Raw genomic sequence first — 19912 nt, forward strand, 5'->3', positions numbered from 1 at the left:
GTAAGGTTGTATCATTCTGTAGTAAGTCAGAATGTAACTTATACAAATCTGATGGGCGCACAGATGGAATCCAGACACTTCTTAGTCAGTGTAGTGACAAAAGTGAAATTTTACGGATACAATAGGTTTCACAAAAATCAATATTAACGTTTCATAAACCCATATATTGTCTGGAATGCAGCCAAAGAGCAGGTTTTTAGGTCATTAACTCTGATGTTGAAGAATCTATAACTTTATAAAGATGTGACTTATTAATGGATAAGATTCCTTGGTGGTGATGTTTTTTTTATTTTGAAAGTCAGGGAAAACACCTTACATCTATTTAATGGAAAAGGAGATACTGAGAAAAGTGTAATGTGGGTAAAGAACTTTTCCTCACAGAGAACTATTCTGTTAACACTAATAGTGACACATATGATTATATATATAATTTTATAATTCACTAATTTCTCTGTGTGTCTATTGCAAATTCCACCCTTGGGAAAAATCATGGCAAAAAATAGCTTTAGGATCTCACTATTCCTTATTTTTTAATGGTTTATGAATTGGTAAAGGAGTCTCATTAAAGGATTACGAAATAATAGGTACAGCAAAGTTGTATAGTCTCAAAATTAAACACAATAACAAGTCTACAATACATCATATCACAATACTGAATATTGCATATTTGCAATTGATATATAATTAATTATAAAGATAAAAACAGTTTCCTGCTGGACTGATATGTTATGCAGTTCATATAGTGTAGATGAAAATATGGAGGCTTATTGAAATTTCTTTGTATATTTCTTTCAGATGGTAACACAGTAAGAAGAGGCACTTTGTTCTACACTTCAAGAGGAAACAATAAATTCTAGAATTTCAGTCTTTCACATTATTTGCAATCAATATCATTACTTCTATTCAGAGATATTGCCAGGTTAATTCCTAATTTTTCTTCAGGAGAAATGGACAGAGAGAACGAAAAGTAAGTAGTCCCAGCAATAAACAAGTCTGATGACCTGGAAAAAGCATGTCACTTGAATTCATGCCTTTTCTTTCTCTCTTTTTTTAGACTTTTACGTCTCGAAAAAAATGACAAAAAGGGGACTGGAATTGGGTTATTTCAGATGGTAATTATCTTCTTTTTTTCTGAATATAGAAATCATTTAGTAAAACGTTTAAAAAATGCTCTCTTTTTAAATTTCCATCATACTAAGGAAAAAACTTTTTGGAGAAGGGTAGAAAAGTCAACCCTTTAAGACTTTTATGAGAAAAATAATAAACATATATTTGATATTAGATATTTTCTTTACTCTCAGATGTAACACCAACTTTATTGTCTGCTTATTTGGAAAAACAGTTTCGAACTTACATGGTGGAAAAATTGAAGATTCAATATAGGCAATAGTAAGCAATAGTAGAGTAGAGTAGAGTGATAGTAAGGAAAAAAGAAAGAAAGGAATCACAATCTAAAATTAAAAAATAAGGGAATATTTTGCATGACATAATACAGATTAATTGCTGGTCAACCTTTCCTTTTCTTGCATGAAGATATGTTTTCAAATACAGCTCTGATATTGGAGAAATTGGAAAAACATACTGAGGGGCAAGAAAACTACAATCCTGAATGTAAAACAAGACCTGAAATCATTTTATGTCTGTACCCCAGGTTCATAATCAATCCACTGCTTTGTTTAATTTTTCACTATAACATAAAGAGGAAATAAAAAAAATTGCAAGTCTTCTATGGACTGGCTACACATCAGGAAAACATTTAAGACTCACTGATACCTAATGGTTGTGATTACCTTGTACCCTGACACATCTGGCAACCCACTGAAGCTCACCAGGTGTGAGCCTGCTCAGTATCTGGATGGGAGACCTCCTGGGAAAAACTAAGGTTTCTGCTGGAAGAGGTGTTAGTGGGGCGCTCAGCAGTGGGTGCTCACCCTGCCATCTATGTGGGTTCTAATGCCCCAGTACTGTGGTGGGGACACTATACTGTAAAAAGTTGCCCTCCTTTGTATGAGCTGTTAAACTGAACCCCTGACTCTCTGTGGTCATTCAAAATCCCAGAGCATTTCTCGAGAAGTTTAGTGGTGTAACCCCACCGTCCTGACTAAATTTCCCATGGCCTTTACTAATCATGGCCTCCTAATAATCCCCATCTATGAATTGGCTTCATTACTCTGTTCCCCTCCCCACTAATAGTTGATATGTGGTTAGCATTCTGGCTCTGCACATCAACCAGGTGGATGCTGCACATTGGTGGTGGTGGAGGGGAGTCTCCATTACCTGTAAAGCACTTTGAATGGACTGTCCTGGCTATTCTGTATAAGTGTAAATAATAATAATAATAATAATAATAATAATAATTATTATTATTATTATTATTATACCTGAAGACTGTCGTGATGTCATTGTCCAGCACAAATGTGTAAACAGGTATAAGGTAAAGGCAAAGGTGTATTCCATGCTGAATGAAAAGAGACACAAAGTTTCAGCTGTGGAGGCTCCAGAGTTGAAACTGTGTCTTTTTTATTTTCCTTTCAGCATGAAATAAACCTTTACCTGTTCCTTTGCAGCCTAGGCATGCTGAGACAGCTAGTTACATAAACTATATAGAATTACGTTATATTTGTAATATTCTATTGACCTATATAACATGTATTTGTTACACACTAGAGGCACTTTCAGGAACAGGCAACTGCAATCCTTCTTGAACACCAAACTATTCCCTGAACATTTGATTTGAATTAAATAAACAGGTGGTAAAAGTGACCTGAGGATATGTTATATGATTTCCCTTAAGAGGATGTCACTGAGTTTTGTATTGCCTCTCAGTCTGTTTTGCATTAATTTACTAATTAAAATCACCGGAGCTCCTGTGCCAACATCTTCCATATCAATTAGCCTGCTAGGCTAATATTTGTGTCTAACACGATTCTGCATGCTCTGGTACTGATGGTGAGGAACATTCTTTTACAGTTCCGCTATGCAGCATGCACAGACATAATCATGATGTTCATAGGGGGATTGTGTGCTCTGATGCATGGGGCTGCCACTCCTGTCATGCTGGTAGTGTATGGGAGTATGATCAACACGTTTGTGGCATATGAACTGGAAATCCAAGAGCTGAATGGCCCCAATAAAACTTGCACCAACAGTACCATAACCTGGACAAATGGCTCTATATATGAAGTTGAACTAAACACAACTGTTACCTGTGGGTGAGTAACATTCATGATTAGACTGAATTTGCCTGGAACAAGCTGTCTTTTATCCACAAAAAAATCAAATGGATTATACATTTGATTATCTTTCTGTTCTTTCTCTCATACACAAAATGTCCAATTGACTGTAGACAGTGAATTGTAGTTTAGTTAAGACAGTCCCTCATTTACATTCTAGAAATAAAAAAGGTTTCCTTGTAGTTTTTTTGTCTGAAGGTACATTATTTACTTTTTATGACCTCACGGCTGGTACTTGACATTTTTTTCTCAATAAAAAATGAGTAACACTTTGATCTGTTGTATCAGGTATGTCTTTTCACATTTTTTAACATTAAACAAAAGTTTACATTTTTCATTTCAGTGTTCCAAAATTGTAACTAGGTAAAAAGTTCATTAGTTTTTTTGCAGATTGCATATTATAATATGCTAGTTATTTTTTAATTGTGTTACTTATTTTGTAACTTCTCAATGACCTTGAGAAGTGACCCATATTTTTCTTCTTCAGGAAGTGAGTGCATGTTTTCCATACTGTTATTTTTGTATTACTGTAATACAAATACAGTAATATTACTGTATTAGGTGGTGTAATTAATTCTGCCAGAATATTCCTCATTTTACAAACCTGCTTTCTACCACTATATATGCTAACTAACACAAGACCTTTGAAAAATCTAAAAATGTAACATTCTTACAGGATTGATATCGAAGCTGAGATGGCAACGTTTGCGTTATACTATGTTGCTTTTGGATTTGCCGTGTTCTTTCTTAGCTTTTTTCAGGTAAGATGTTTTTAGTAATCCTTTGGGATCTACAACAGGGCATAGAGTGTTTAAGAAAATATGTTTTAGATATAGAGCACTTATTGTAAAAATGCATACAATACATTCCAGGTTGTGAAGTATACTCTCATCCCATTATACTTTAGGATTAATTTAATTGTTTAATCTAGATCAAATGGATTAATTGAACTCTGGTAAAAAGAACAAAATATTTGTTTGTTTGGCCATTCGCGCCAGTAGATTCAAAACAACACATACTTGTGCCTTATCTATGCTGTTATTATATCAATGTTATTTTTCAGTGAAAAAGCTTTGCAGATTTAATTAAAAGAATAATTGGAATTTAGTGTTATGTTTAGGATGCCAAATCCTTGTCCCACCCTTTCTGTGTAACTGTAGATATAACAGAGATAAAGGAATGTTACAGCTGTAATGACTTATTGTAACATATAACATATTGTAACATATTGTATGAAGCAAGGCTGGGATGCAGTCACTCTCAAAGGTTTGAAGGTTTTGGAAAAAAAAACTCAATATAGAAACATTCTGAAATTTGGATATATTATATCTAAATACAAAATGTAGCTTTTGAAATTGTAGCATTCTTTGGCAGATTTTCATAAAAGAGGGATCAGAAAACGTTTCATGCACCCTTATACTGTAAATCCTCAGAATACTGTAGACAGTGCTGTTGTTATACTAACCTATAAAGCAGCTCACATCATCACACATGTTTCAGATTGCCTTCTGGGTAACAGCTGCAGCGCGTCAGATACAGTGCATAAGAAAAGCATATTTTCAAAAGATCATGAGAATGGAGATGGGCTGGTTTGACTGCAATTCAGTTGGGGAATTAAACACAAGGATTTCAGAGTAAGTGTGAACAGTAAAGAGCAATAGTTCTTTTTAATGTGTTTTCTGAGGCCCAGCCCATGTACTGTACTATGTAGTAGCTTTTGCATATTTAAACAAATTTATGCACTGCCTTTCAGCAAACTCTTGAAGACAAGCCAACTGTATTTGTTCATACAGTCAAATACTCCTTGATGCAGAAATAGTCAATTTCAATGAATTATTTGAATCATGCTCTTTGCAAAACGAGACATTTGAAAGCAACAACATTTTAGTTTGAACTAATCTGCAAAATCAATTTGGAACAGGACATACCTGTTCTCTATCTCTTATTTCCAAAAATAACCACCATGTGCTTTGTATTATTGTATATTCGTTTTGTGTTTTTTTTATTTGTTTATTGTTTTTTCAGGAAAAACAGAGAATATGGTACCATTTGCAATAGTGAACACATCATGTCATGACAGACATGGTACCTAAACAGACTGTATAAATACAACAATAATATAAAAACAGGAAGAAAGGTAGCAATAAAGGAAACCTAATTGTGTATTAATTGACTGAAAAAAGTTCATCCTGTTCACAATGTATTTATTTTTTTCAGTGACATCAATAAAATCAACATTGCTATTGCTGATCAGGTGTCCTTCTTCATTGAGAGAATCTCCACCTTCATCTTTGGGTTCATGGTGGGTTTGATCAGTAGCTGGAAACTGACCCTGGTTATCATAGCAGTCTGCCCTCTAATTGGTTTGGGAGGTGGACTGATGGCAGTGGTAAGCCTGTTTTGAAATGAATTATTCCCACACTGTATACACACCAGTTTTTTATAAATTTTTGTATCAGTATACAAACATACTTTGCAGGTCTGTTCTTATGGATATACTGTATGCCTGTGTTTCCTCTATCAGGCAGAGACAGAACTGTAATTATTTTTAATTCCTGACTTTACAGACTTTTTCCTGTACATCATTGTTTGTTGCTGAGATGATAATAGTGACAGAGCTGGTGAAATTTGCACACTTTGCCAGGCTTCTAAAATATAGAATAACTCACCTCTCAGTGGATTTTTAAAATGGAAATGAATACATTTTAGGATATGAGAATTTTACTTGGACTTTTTTAAGTCTTTATGCTTGTCATGTAATGATCAGTTCATTTTTGCTTTCTTTCAATAAAGCTGGAGTAATTATTCACGAAGCTAATCAATCAACTACAATAAAAATAGTTCACTCCGCTGGTTAGTTCATCTGCTGTAGCTGAGCAAGTGAAACTTTGGATTTTTGATTTATTGATCTATGTCAAACTCAGACCACTTTAATACTGCTTAAATTAATAATAGCTCTTTAAAGAGTGTGCCATTATTTCCTGACATTAAATTGTGATATTCCTTTTCATTACCATGTCTGTCGGTAAAACATTCTTTCATATTTGTTTTCTGTGAAAGGTGCACCTTTTGATGCTTAATGTTTTGGGTTTATAAACAGTGGTGTGAACATGCATGGTCTATTAATTAATAGTACCAGCATGAGAATATTAGGTTTTATTCAATGTTTTAATTTACTTTTACACTTTCATCCTGAACTAAAGCTGTGGATCCCAAGACTCTTTCAGGATGTGAAATAAACACAAGCCATGTCTGTGTCTAACAGGATAACAAAGGCCAAACTAGCATTTCCTATAAACAAACATTTCCTAACAGGAACATTTCTTTTTCATTACTCTGCCTGTCTGTGAGTTAATTCTGGTGATCTGTGGTGTAGGTTACTGGCAGGCTAATTGGTCGTGAGCTACAGGCCTATGCCAAAGCTGGAGCAGTAGCTGAAGAAGTGCTGTCTTCTGTGAGAACAGTGGCAGCGTTCGGGGGCGAGGAGAAAGAAGTGGAGAGGTGGGGTTCTTCACATTTTCGACACGACCTATATTGAGCGGCATGAGGACATATTGACTGGGCTTTTGTTTGGAGTACATGAAACCTTGCCTTTAATGTCCTTCTCTTCCATGTGCTATCGGCTTCATTCCCCTCCTTGGAGCCCTTTGTTTAGAGAAAAAGCATGAAACCTTAAACCAATGTATTTAAAACCAGTGCCAAAAAAGAACAGGTACAATATTCTAGTGTTTCTTAGTATTTTATATACATTTGGATGTGCAGTTTCAAGAAGAGGTGGTGTTCAGCGCCACTGATTCACAGCAGCAGTGTCCTGTATCCAATTCCATCTTATGGCACCTGTCTGTGTGGAGTCTGCGTGGTCTTCCCGGGATCTGTGTGGGTTTCTGCTAGATACTGCAGATTACTCTAAAAGGTTTAATGAGCTATTCTAAATTGTTCCTGTCAGCATGGGAGATGTTGGACAAGGGGGTTTAAATACAACTGCTTGAGTATGATGGATTGAATGGCCTTCTCTCATTGACTGGCTTTCTGATCTTATGTGTTTTAACAGGTATGACAGGAACCTGATTAAGGCACAGAACTGGGGTGTGAAGAAAAATGCAATTATAGGTGTATTTCAAGGTTATTTGTGGTGCATTATCTTCTTCTGCTATGCACTGGCATTTTGGTATGGATCAAAACTTGTTATTGACGCCAGAGAGCTCTCTCCAGGAGGACTCATTCAGGTATAAAATACCCTAAACGTTTGTACTATTGTAAGCTCAGCATTGTACTGCTATACTGTTTTATATATAAATTATTATTCTTACTTAAATATTTTAACATTACATTACAGTGAAGAACTGAAGTAAAGCTAAAGAGCCTGCTTGACATTTAATCTGCAATTTGCTTTTCATCCATAAGAGGGTGAACTTGCTTTGACGAGTTTAAATGTGCTCTGTAGTTTGTTTTATAAGTTATTCAAAAATTGCAAAGAAATAACCTTTCCCCTTAATTCTCATGCCCAGGTGTTCTTCTGTGTTATGGTCGCAGCGATAAACATGGGGCAGGCGTCAACATGCTTAGAGGCCTTTGCTGCTGGACAGGGAGCTGCAAAACTGATCTTTGACACAATTGACAGGGTAAGAAGAATCTAGTACATCTCCTTTTTTTGTAAATTCTGGAACTGATGTCTTTATTCTCATTGCCTTTCCTTTCTATACCCCTAGAGACCGAAGATTGATTGTTTCTCAGAAGAAGGGCACAAATTAGACAAAGTGAAAGGTGACATTCAATTTCATAAAGTCACATTCCACTACCCATCTAGACCAGAAGCAAAGGTGTTTATTTTGCATTTATTACTCCTTTTTATTTGTAAAATTCAGATATCCATTTCCTTTTAAAATAACCCTTTGAATGTTACGCAGTTCTCGATTTTTTGATTAGGTACTTTACTGACACCCTGACAGAATACTGACATTTTGTTTCTTCTGTTCCTGCTCAGATTTTAGATCAGTTAAGCATACTGGTTAAAAATGGAGAAACTACTGCATGTGTGGGCCCAAGTGGAGCGGGAAAAAGCACAATGTTTCAGCTCATCCAGAGATTCTACAACCCCAGTAAAGGAATGGTACTAAATCAGTAGCCCAGAAAAAAATTGATGTGATGCAAGGCAATTCTAGAATTGTTATGTTATGAATTGTTATGAATTGTTACTTGTTTAAGTTAAAGGAGATAAAAAGGTGTGGATTATATTTGAATCTGCAAATGGACTTGATCAACAGTTCACTTTCTAATTGCTTCTTCCAATTCAGAGTCACAGGGGAGCCAGGGCCTACACCAGCAAGCCACAGGCACAAGGCAGGGTACACACTAAACGGGATGCCAGTCCATCACAGGGCACACATACTTTCACCTAGGGCTAACTTTCCTAGAAACCAATTAACCTACCAGTATGCTTTGGACTGTGAAAAGAAATAAGAGCACCTGGAAGAAACCCACCTGCACAAACAAACTCTACACAGATAGCACCCCAGGTCTAGGAATTGAACCCAGGACCCCAGCATTCTAAGGCAGCAATGCCAACTAGTCCACCTTCACACTGCATGCATGCCTTAATCAAAACACATTCTTCTTTCTCATCTTGAAGGCTGACAAATGCATGAAATTCAAAGTAGAAAAGAATCCAAGAGCCCTGTGATAACCCAAAAGGAATTGCTCTCATTCAGGTGACTCTGGATGGCCATGACATACGTAGCCTGAATATCCAGTGGCTGCGCTCTCTGATTGGCATAGTGGAACAAGAGCCCGTCCTGTTTGCCACCACCATTGCTGAGAATATTCGCTACGGGAGGGAAGATGCGTCAATGGAAGACATTGTGAGAGCAGCCAAGGAGGCCAACGCCTATGATTTTATTATGGATCTACCACAGGTGAGTTATCAACGCAGAAAGAATACATCGGTCCTTGGAAGTAACAAAAAGAGAACTGGTTTAGTCTATTGGTATTTGGCATTCCCTTCAAGTTGGAATTTTAAAGCTGTTTTATCCATTCAGCCATTTTTAACCCCTTCTTCCAATTCAGGTTCACGGGGGCCCCAGCAAGCACAGGTAAATCAGGGTACAACCTGGATGGGACACCAGCCCACCTCAGGGCAGACAGACTATGTTCCCAGAAGCCAATTAATCAACCAGTATGTCTTTGCCACACAAAGATGGGGAGAACATACTAACATACAAGCTCCACCCAGATAGCACCCCAGCTCAGGAGCCTCTCCCCCTCTTCCAGTGCTGCAAGACAGCTATGCTGACCACTGTTTTAGACTTACAAAAATACCCTACACATATTTCTAATTCTCAAAAACAATTATATTTAATCATGTTCAGTATTATTCTGCAGCGGTGTACATTGTGCTATTAAACACAATGCTACTGCACAATTCAGAAAAAACATAGAGTACAGCACTCCTCTGGGTGCTCTGCCTCCAGTTCACCTGTGGCATATTAGAATAAATGCTGTAGAGTCAGAGCAATGAGACTCTTACATATACAACATCAATTCTTATCGTAAATGACTTCTATGACCCAGAAATTTGACACCCTGGTGGGGGAGGGAGGAGGACAGATGAGTGGGGGCCAGAAGCAGAGAATCGCCATCGCTCGAGCTCTTGTGAAGAATCCCAGAATCCTGCTGCTGGACATGGCCACCTCTGCTCTCGACAACGAGAGTGAGGCAGCGGTTCAAGAAGCACTAGACAAGGTCATTCATTCATTCATTCATTCTTCAGGAGCAACAGGCTTGATTTAGTTAGCTTTTAGATTAATACTTAGTTGTATTTGAAACAATAAAATGTAAAATTATTGGGAAGAACATTTCAGGAAGGTATGGTGTAGCGATTTGAAATAGACATGTAAGACACAGCTTGATAATACAGTTTGATGCAAACGTATCATTGCCAATATGCTCAACCCATCTGGAATTGTAGTGAAATGAGTATGAAAGGATAGTGTACTTATCGCTTTGGCATTAAAGTGCCTGGCTGAGAAAATGACAGCACTGGCTGAAGATCAGTGCTGTCACATCCTCCATCACTTTAGAGGAATGAACCAGGGAGGCCGCTACAACAGTGAGGTTGTGATGGAGGATGTGTGGTGCTAGAAGATATTAGCACAGAGTTGTGTGAAACCAGGGAGTTTTTAATATATATAGGAGCAGAAGTGCGACATTTGAATTTTGACCTCTTCCCAAACTTACATAGTGCCATTTGTTTACAAACCCAATGAACAGGCATTTTATTTTCTAAGTCAGTTTTTCCTGTGTTCACATTTACGTAGCATATAAAATATGTGGGAAATTCTTTATTGAGTCTTTAGAAATTCCTATCAGAACCACAATTTCATGAAATGTTTTTTTATTAGTGTTTTTACTTTTTCATTGCCTATGTGCATGATCCAGGTGTTTTTTTATGTAATTGTATTGTTTCAGGCACGGATGGGCAGAACAACTATCACCATATCCCACCGCCTATCAGCCATCAGAAATGCAGATGTGATCTATGAATTTGAGCATGGAAGGGCTGTGGGGAGAGGCACCCACAGTGAACTGTTAGCAAAGAAAGGCATTTATTACACCTTGGTGTCCTTGCAGAACAAAAACTTTAACAATCTGTCAAATAAAAGTACGTTATCACTTTATATATTTAATTAGAAATCATTTCTTTATATTAGACTCTAACAGAAACTTCCTAAAATATTTCTTTTTGTTTTTCAGTTCTCAAACAGGAAAGTGTAAATGAACCACTTGCTGAAAATGGTAGAAGTCTTCGTAAAGCAAGTTATGAATCTTCTAGAAGGTAAGTCGCCTGAGTGTTTACCTTCATTTTATTTAACAACCATAAACACCGTAAGAAAGGATCGAATAAATATCAGACAGGGCATTAATGTGCAGTATGAATATGGTGATTGTGCGGTGGAGCAGGTGTATCACAACTCACATTGTTGTAAAAAATTACCTGTTAATGTATGAAATAAACAATGCAGGAAGTTTAAAATAAAAATGCCCTGTCCAGATTGAAGAACATTTTCCTGTTCAAACCAAGCCTTTTTATTTCCTGAGGGAAATATGTTTGTTTAATTTGAATTCTATATACTGTGACATACTGTATTACAACAGCCCACTCCTAAAATTGTGATTGCTGGTGAAAACAGTAATAATTGTATTCTGTTTTTTGCATACTTTTTTTAAAAGAAAATCACTACGTCTCCGATGTCACTCACTGACCAATGTGATTCCCAATGCTGTATCCGGAAATATGGATATCACTGTGTCGGGGGAGTACTGTAGCGGAAAGGAGAGTCAGGAAATGCAAGGGGTATGTGACAGAATTTTCTTTTCTTTGATATTTTATAAAAAAACACTTTGCCTTTATTATAAATCAAAGCAAATATCAGTGATTAAATGTTTAAGTCTTCTCAGAACTCTTCTTGCCTTACTCTTCAGAACTGAAAAACATAATTAAGTAATAAAAAACAATTTCATTTTTGCGACAGACAGCTAGCTCACTAATATGTTATAGTAAGCTACAGACGCATCTACTGTGATGTATCATAATATCTGTGATGTCTAAAGAAAAAAAAATTGTCCTGATATACATCTACATTTCGGTATAAAATCATTTCTGTTCCGGTATTGAATACCGTTTTTCATTCAGAAGAAGACAGTCAAATGGTAGTGATGCAGTCATGTGGCAAAACTGAAACTCAGGAAAATTGTCATGTGCTCAGGAAAAACTAAAGCATCCTTATGCAACTTTTGAAGAGTCTAAAGGTCTAAAGAGTCTAAAGGCTCCATCATTACATTCAGTCTTCAGTCTGAAGTACATACAGTACTTCCAAGAAAGGTATATGTCTTCTGAGCAAATAAAACACAGCTCCCTGTACCTGTTGCTCATTTCTATGTGACAGGAGACAGAACCAGTACCAGTGAGTCGGATTCTGAAGTACAACAAACCCGAATGGCCCTACATGCTGTTGGGTGCTTTTACAGCTGCTCTGAACGGTTGTGTGAACCCACTTTATGCAGTTTTGATGACTCAGATTCTTGGGGTAAGCAACATGAGCCACACGTCCTCTTATTCCCTTTTTCTTGGTTTGGCTGTCTTCTGAAAACAAAATCTACTTGCCCTGTAGACATTTGCCAGACCAGACCTGGATGAGCAAAGGGAGCAGGTTAATGGAATTAGCCTGCTTTTTGTCTTTGTTGGTGTTCTAAGTTTCTTCTCACAGTTCTTACAGGTACGTCTTTGTCTATGACATTCAGTTCCTATGTTAATGTCACACTCTTGACTTTAGAAGCAAATAATTCTACCCGAGTATTTTCCGGCCTCAATTAATTGTTTTGCTTGCTTTCTCATTCCTCCCACTGAAGGGATATGCTTTTGGTAAATCGGGTGAGCTGCTGACCCGGAGGCTGCGCAAGGTGGGATTCCAGGCTATGCTAAGACAGGAGATTGGCTGGTTTGATGATCCCAGGAACAGCCCAGGAACTCTTACTACAAGGCTTGCATCAGATGCTTCAATGGTTCAAGGGGTGTGTGTGATGCATTTGTCAATTTGCCAAAAGTTGTTTTACTGTAATAAGCAACGAGAGGAGCTAAGTTCCCGTCCCAATTACCAGCACTGCACTGAGGGATACTGTTGTTGTGTCCTTGAGAAAACCTGTGCAAACTTATTATTTCTGTCAACCCAGCTACTGTATATAAATTAGTTTACCCGCAATAGAAAAGTGTACCATCCAGAAGGAGTCTTGTGTTTTTTCAACATTCATATCACCACTAAAATAGAGATAAGATAAAATAGAGATAAGCTCTGGGTTAGGCTAAAAGAATGTGAACTTTTTTTTTAATCCCTTTTTGTTGTTATAAGTATAAAGGATGTCACATTTGGTTGGTTAAGGAAACCCATTGATCAACACAGCATGTGCACCCATAATCACTAGTTATCACTAGTTATGGGAAAGTAATTAATTGTCCTAGGGGACGTACAGTATATCAGTCTCTTGTTCTTTGCAATCATATGAACAGAAGTTTCATTTCTTTTGCAGGCTACTGGAACACAGATTGGAATGATGGTTAATGCCTTAACTAATATAGGAGTATCAATTATAATTGCATTCTTCTTCAGCTGGAAATTAAGCTTGGTAGTGATTTGCTTTTTGACATTGATTGGGCTGTCTGGAACTTTCCAGGTAAAAATGTTAACACGTTTTGCAAAGGAGGATAGAAAAGCACTTGAGGCTGCCGGCCAGGTAAGCACGCTTATCTTAAAAAGAGCTGCAAGATTCCCATGGGCTTCGCATATTTTCCCTCTTTAATTTTGAATCAGTATGAAATGTCATTGATTGTCTCTATTTTACAGGTTTCAGGTGAAGCACTAAGCAGCATAAGGACTATTGCTGGGCTGGGTATGGAGAGCAAATTTGTGAAATCGTACGAGAAGCTGCTTGAAGCCCCGTTTCGAGTTGCAAAAAAGAAAGCTATTGTCTATGGGATTTGCTTTGCATTTACACAATCCATAGTATTCATGTCGAATGCTGCATCTTTTAGATATGGTGGCTTTCTCGTGAGCGGTGGTTTGCATTACATAGTAGTTTTCAGGTATGTTACATGTAGTTTTCATCCTTTTTTTTGTCTGTTACAACATTGAAAAGCATGGACAGAGGGAATGTCCTTACGGACTGCTTTAGAAGTGTTGCTCTTCTGCTGCACTGCCACCGTGTAACCTGGTCTTGTCAGATCACAGCAGGGAAGCAAGGCTGGGATGGGAGACCTCCAAGGAGGGCCAGATTGCTACTGCAGGCAATATTGGTCATCCAGCAGGTGGCACTGTTCCCTCTGGACCAGAATTAAAAAAAACAACGAAATGCTTTGATTTAGTGACTGGGGAACATTGTAATAATAATAATAATTGCTTACATTTATATAGCGCTTTTCTGGACACTCCACTCAAAGCGCTTTACAGGTAATGGGGACTCCCCTCCACCACCACCAATGTGCAGCATCCACCTGGATGATGCGACGGCAGCCATAGTGCGCCAGAACGCTCACCACACATCAGCTATCAGTGGGGAGGAGAGCAGAGTAATGTAGCCAATTCATAGAAGGGGATTATTAGGAGGCCATGATTGGTAAGGGCCAATTGGAAATTTGGCCAGGACACCGGGGTTACACCCCTACTCTTTTCGAGAAGCGCCCTGGGATTTTTAATGACCACAGAGAGTCAGGACCTCGGTTTTACGTCTCATCCGAAGGACGGCGCCTGTTTACAGTATAGTGTCCCCATCACTATACTGGGGCATTAGGACCCACATGGACCACAGGGTGAGCACCCCCTGCTGGCCCCACTAACACCTCTTCCAGCAGCAACCTTAGTTTTTCCCAGGAGGTCTCCCATCCAGGTACTGACCAGGCTCACACCTGCTTAGCTTCAGTGGGTTGCCAGTTGTGAGTTGCAGGGTGATATGGCTGCTGGCCATATTGTACTGTACATTGTACTGTAGCTCCTGTTATTTGGATGACATGTTAGTCTAAGTACCAGACTATCTGGACATTACAGACCCCATTACGCTTTTTGAAAGAGTAAGGGTGCTTATTCAGGTCCCTTGGTGAAACTGTAATCTGGACTTCTTAAGGTTCCACCTGTAATTTAATTGAAAAAAAAAACATCCAAAACTATTTCACCTGTTTGCTTGATCTGCAAAGTGGGGAGTGAGGGGGTGAAAGACCAGTAATTTTTAAAAGTTCCAGATATGTTATCTTTCCAATGTAATAAGAAGAAATATTCTACAAAGCTGATTGGTGATGTGCTCACAGGAAGAATATGTAATAAATAACATATTCTTTAACAGGATTTCATTATTGTATTACTTGTATGATAATTATAGATGACTTTATTGGCCATATACAATTTCTTGTATTAAGTATTCTGACTCGTAGTGAATGAACAGCAGCTTAAGAAATATTACACATACTATAAGTGGAAGGTTTGAGGCTGCTATGGTTCATAGAGCTTTCTACTCCAAGAACCATCATGGAATATAATGTTTAAAATATAACTACGCATTATATTTACATTGTACTCTATAATTATATTATATTATTCACGCTGATGATTGCCAACACAGAGAGCTGTTCAGATATGAACATCTACATGTATAAAATTAATGGATATTAAATGTTTTTTGTTAATCGTATTTACTCATAAAAATTCATTTTGTGTTTAAAATAGAAAAATTTTTTCAACTTTTTTTGTTGTTATCCCTATAGGGTTATTATAACAGTAATGCTCAGTGGAACTGCTCTTAGTGACGTGTCCTCCTTCACTCCAGACTATGCTAAGGCTAAAACTGCAGCAGCACAGCTCTTTAAACTTTTTGACCGAGTCCCAAGAATAAAGACAAGCCATGATGTTGGAGAAAAATGGGTTGGAGAAAAATGGGTGAGACATTCCTTGTGGATCTTTCTTCATTTTGCATGGATCTGTTAGTCAAAATGCTACCAGCACTGTACCATCTTAGATTAAACTTGCAAAAGTGGAATAATATCTATATGCCCATGGGAAAGAATGACAACATGTTGTAATTCTGAGTCGAATTCACATAAAATGTGAATAAAGACATATTTTGTATAATGTGTAATTCTATACAAATAAACAAACACAATACACATTTTTGGCAGAATGGGACTGAACATTCTTTGTGAGATGTCACAAAACAAATAACATATTGGAAGAACTACAAAACTTGCAGATAAGCTATACAATTTGAAGGTTTACCATAACCCTCTTCCTGTAATTTTACACAAATACTTACAGTGAGGATATTGTTTTATTTTGTGGTCTTGGATTAATGTTAAAAAGTAATCCTGAACACACTGTTTGAATCCTGAAGCTGATTTACTGTACTGTACATCAGGCGAAGAACCTTCAAATATTTGTATATTATTATTACTTTAGTGCACAATACGGGATGCATAAGGGTACTGCATAAAAATGAGTCATGGGCCATTATTCAAATATAGATATTGGGTTACTCCAGAAACATTCACTAGCATTTTTATTTTATCGTAAACGTACCAATGTTCCAAACAAAATAAACAAAACTGCAAATATGAATGTGTCCTTAATTATTCGATTTACAGAGACAGGGTTAAAAATACCCTCCCCTCCCACAGATTGGGTCATACAGATCCTTGTTAGTATGAAGGTCAATCTGGACTTAAATCTTTAACTATATCAAACTAAGAGAAAAATAGATATTGTGCTATTTGGGTACACACCTGGCCTACCTACTGTAGTGCTATTTTCAGTTGGAGCTATGAGTATAGCTCATCATGATCAGAAAAATAATTAGACGTCAGTTTTAATCTTTCCTCATCAATGAAGCAGACAACTATACGTAACGAGACTTCTTACCTAAATGAAATTATGACTAAACGAGCACATTAAAGAAAAGAATCCCTTTATGATTTATTCCCATCAGATTTTTTAAATGCGTTGCATTCATTTCACAGGATAACTTCAGAGGAGAGCTAGAATTCTACAACTGCAAGTTCACTTATCCAACCCGTCCTGATATTCAAGTGCTAAAAGGTCTTTCAGTGTCTGTTAAACCAGGACAGACACTGGCACTTGTTGGGAGCAGTGGATGTGGCAAAAGCACAAGTATTCAACTACTGGAACGTTTCTATGACCCAGAAGATGGCAAAGTTGTAAGTCGTCTAATCTTTTTCAACTTATCTTCTGAACCTCAGCTTCACTCAGAAGGTAAAGCTGAAACAAACTACACCTAAACAAAATAAGCGTGATTCATTGCAAATTGGGATTTTTAAATATATACAATGATGGCATTTCATCGGATTTACTTAGAGGGAGATGAGAGGAGAATTGTGGGTAAGAAATGTTTTGCCATATAGAAGCTGTTCCAGTCTTTTGGTCTAATGAGAACATGTAAGGCAACCATTATGTACTGTATACATGCTTAATCATTTCTTTTCCTTTACAGCTAATAGATGGACATATATCACCAAATGTAAATGTGTCATTTCTGAGATCTCAAATTGGCATAGTTTCCCAAGAGCCTGTGCTGTTTCATTATAGTATTGCAGAAAATATTAAATATGGGGACAACACGCGGGAAATTAGCATGGAAGAAGTAATCACTGCTGCCAGGAAAGCTTATCTTCATGATTTTGTAATGACACTGCCTGATGTAAGTTCTATTTTTATTGCCGTTTTATCACTTGTGCCTGAAGAAAATAAGAAATGTTATTTAAAATAAAAATCAGAGACAGATTGAGATTCAGGTGTGTGCTCATTTATGAGATTCATTTAGAAATGTAATCCCTGTAATTTTTTTTACCTAAAATAGCTACTAAATACCTGTTTTCCAGACACACAGTAACTTCAAATACATGTTTATATAAGCATATATATATATTGTTTCCTCAGAAATATGAAACACAAGTGGGTGCTCAGGGTTCCCAGCTGTCTCGGGGACAGAAGCAGAAAATAGCTCTGGCACGAGCCATCATCAGGAACCCAAGAGTCCTTTTACTGGATGAAGCCACATCTGCATTAGACACAGAAAGTGAAAAGGTACAGAAATGGTTCAATTTCCACATCTTTTTAAATTCTGTTCTTTTGAAGGTGCATTTCCGCAAACCAAAAAAGAATCGTTAACATTTCTAAATTAAAATGAATTCATTCAAATTTATTTTGACCCTACACGAATCAATAACTGCTGACCTTCTTACTTAAGACATTCCATGGTTGTCAGTTCAGGCTTGTGCATTTCTGTTTTTCCCAAATATTCACTCAAAGCATGTCTTTTTTGAAAAACAAAATGAATTCAGATTGTCCAGACAGCACTGGATGAAGCTCGGCAGGGACGTACTTGCATCGTCATCGCCCACCGCCTGTCTACAATCCAGAACGCTGACATCATAGCCGTTATGTCTCATGGTGTTATCGTTGAGAAGGGGACACATGAAGAACTCATGGACAAGAAATCAGCATACTATAGACTGATAACAACAGGGGCTTCCACCAGCTGATCATTCACTTGTGCCTTGCAGGTTTATTAAAGTTTTTTAACACCTGCACTTACTGGGTAGTAGGAATAAGCCAAGTTATTTTGTGAACAACTGATACTTCACCTCGTTACTATTTATTTTTGAAAGACGTCTCTGTAGGACTGAGAAAAAGTAACTGAGGTGAAAGCCTATACAGATCTGAAACATGGTACTCAAGTACAGTATGAAACATCACAGTTTTGCATATTGCTGGAATTTGTTTCTTTTTAGAATGTATCTAAATAGTTTTATTACTTATTTATTAAGTCACTTTTAGTATCAAACATAGGTATTTTTGGTGAAAAATTATAACTTCCTCTTTAAAATATTTTGAGTATTTAATTTCTTGTTTCCACTGCATATTGTATACCAATGTGTGATTAATTAAAGTTAAAATGTTTGATGTTTGTCAAGTCTCAACCTGTTTAAGGTATATGTAGTGAAAACACTAAAATCACAAATGAAAACAAAAGCTTAATATGATGAAAAACTATTAATGAGAAAAAAATAAAATAAAGTGCATCACCTTTTTTTCCCATCTTTGTGTGTGTCTGACAAACTCATCTAGCAAAGACTCATCTAGCAAAAGCCCATTCTCAAGCTCTGCAAAAGCCATTAGAAAGGACTGTTGTTTATTTCTAGTAATAAGCCTAATACTGTAAGTCTTCAATGAACAGGACTTGAGATTCACTCCAAATTATTATTTGCAAAGCCTGAAATAAAACAATTTCTTCTAAAAGCATTGTATGATTCTTTCAAGCTTTGGAATCCTTAGAATGTGTATTTGGATACAAGTATTTGGTAAGCAAATTTTGTCAACTGTTGAAACCTTGTTAATTTATTTTTTCTCCACTGGCTATTGATACAGTAGCTGACCCATCTATTTTCTGACCGTTTCCAGGTCATGGTCAAAGTGGAGCTGGAACCTATCCCAGTAAACAATGGACACAAGAAAGGGTATACCCTGTGCGAGACACCAGTCCATCACAGGACAGACACATACTGTAGACACACACCCACACTTAGAGTCAATTTTACCAGACCCAAATTAACCTACAGTACCAGTAAGTTTTTGGACTATGGGATGAAAAAGGAGCACCCAGAGGGAACCGACACGAACACAGGGAGAACATACAAACTTCAAATACATAGCACCTCAGCACTGCAAGGCAGAAGTGCTAGCCACCATGTCACCCTATTGACATTATGGTGAAATTAACATATCAAAGGGAGCTCTTTTGACTTCACTTCCACTGTACAGTATGTGAAAACTGTACAAAAATGAGTTGTTGCTTGCTGTAACACTCAGAATGAATGAGCCTTGGTTGGGATTTTGAAAGCAGTAATTTTAAGTGTTATTATTTTGTATGTGTTGTGCTGGTTTTGCTTTGAACCATTGCTTTCATGACTAGTAGCCATAATGAAATTATTCAACAGCAAGAATAGTATTAGTGAGAGTAAATTGAGTGCTGTGGTAAAGAAGTGTATGGGTAAAAGTGAATTGCCCTCATACCAGAATGAAAAGCCCTCTGAATTATGTGCAGTGGTGAATTATTTTATCTCTGTCTTTCCT

The 19912-nt window shown here is 37.1% G+C and overlaps 1 protein-coding gene across 1 annotated transcript; it reads left to right on the forward strand.

Moving 5' to 3' along the window:
• The first annotated feature begins 798 nt into the window (after nt 1-798).
• On the forward strand, nt 799-19078 carry LOC148649133 (bile salt export pump-like). Its single transcript, XM_088605389.1, has 26 exons — nt 799-967; nt 1055-1112; nt 2971-3212; nt 3910-3994; nt 4734-4867; nt 5451-5622; nt 6610-6734; nt 7285-7459; nt 7742-7855; nt 7943-8053; nt 8218-8343; nt 8942-9145; nt 9801-9971; nt 10698-10890; nt 10983-11064; nt 11460-11583; nt 12176-12316; nt 12401-12505; nt 12639-12800; nt 13314-13517; nt 13628-13866; nt 15535-15706; nt 16780-16977; nt 17271-17477; nt 17717-17863; nt 18121-19078. The coding sequence occupies exons 1-26, from the start codon at nt 948-950 to the stop codon at nt 18319-18321; spliced, it is 3912 nt and encodes a 1303-aa protein (XP_088461515.1). The 5' UTR covers nt 799-947; the 3' UTR covers nt 18322-19078.
• The last annotated feature ends 834 nt before the right edge of the window (nt 19079-19912 follow it).

Source organism: Lepisosteus platostomus, chromosome 14 (assembly GCF_059453375.1).
Source record: "Lepisosteus platostomus isolate fLepPlt1 chromosome 14, fLepPlt1.hap1, whole genome shotgun sequence".
NCBI lineage: Eukaryota > Metazoa > Chordata > Actinopteri > Semionotiformes > Lepisosteidae > Lepisosteus > Lepisosteus platostomus.

Excerpts from the sequence above, each read along its gene's own strand:
- LOC148649133 (XM_088605389.1), top strand. The coding sequence starts at position 948 with ATGGACAGAGAGAACGAAAA. Across the intron at positions 8,344-8,941 it reads ACAACCCCAGTAAAGGAATG|GTGACTCTGGATGGCCATGA; the intron begins GTACTAAATCAG and ends GCTCTCATTCAG. Across the intron at positions 12,801-13,313 it reads ATGCTTCAATGGTTCAAGGG|GCTACTGGAACACAGATTGG; the intron begins GTGTGTGTGATG and ends TTTCTTTTGCAG.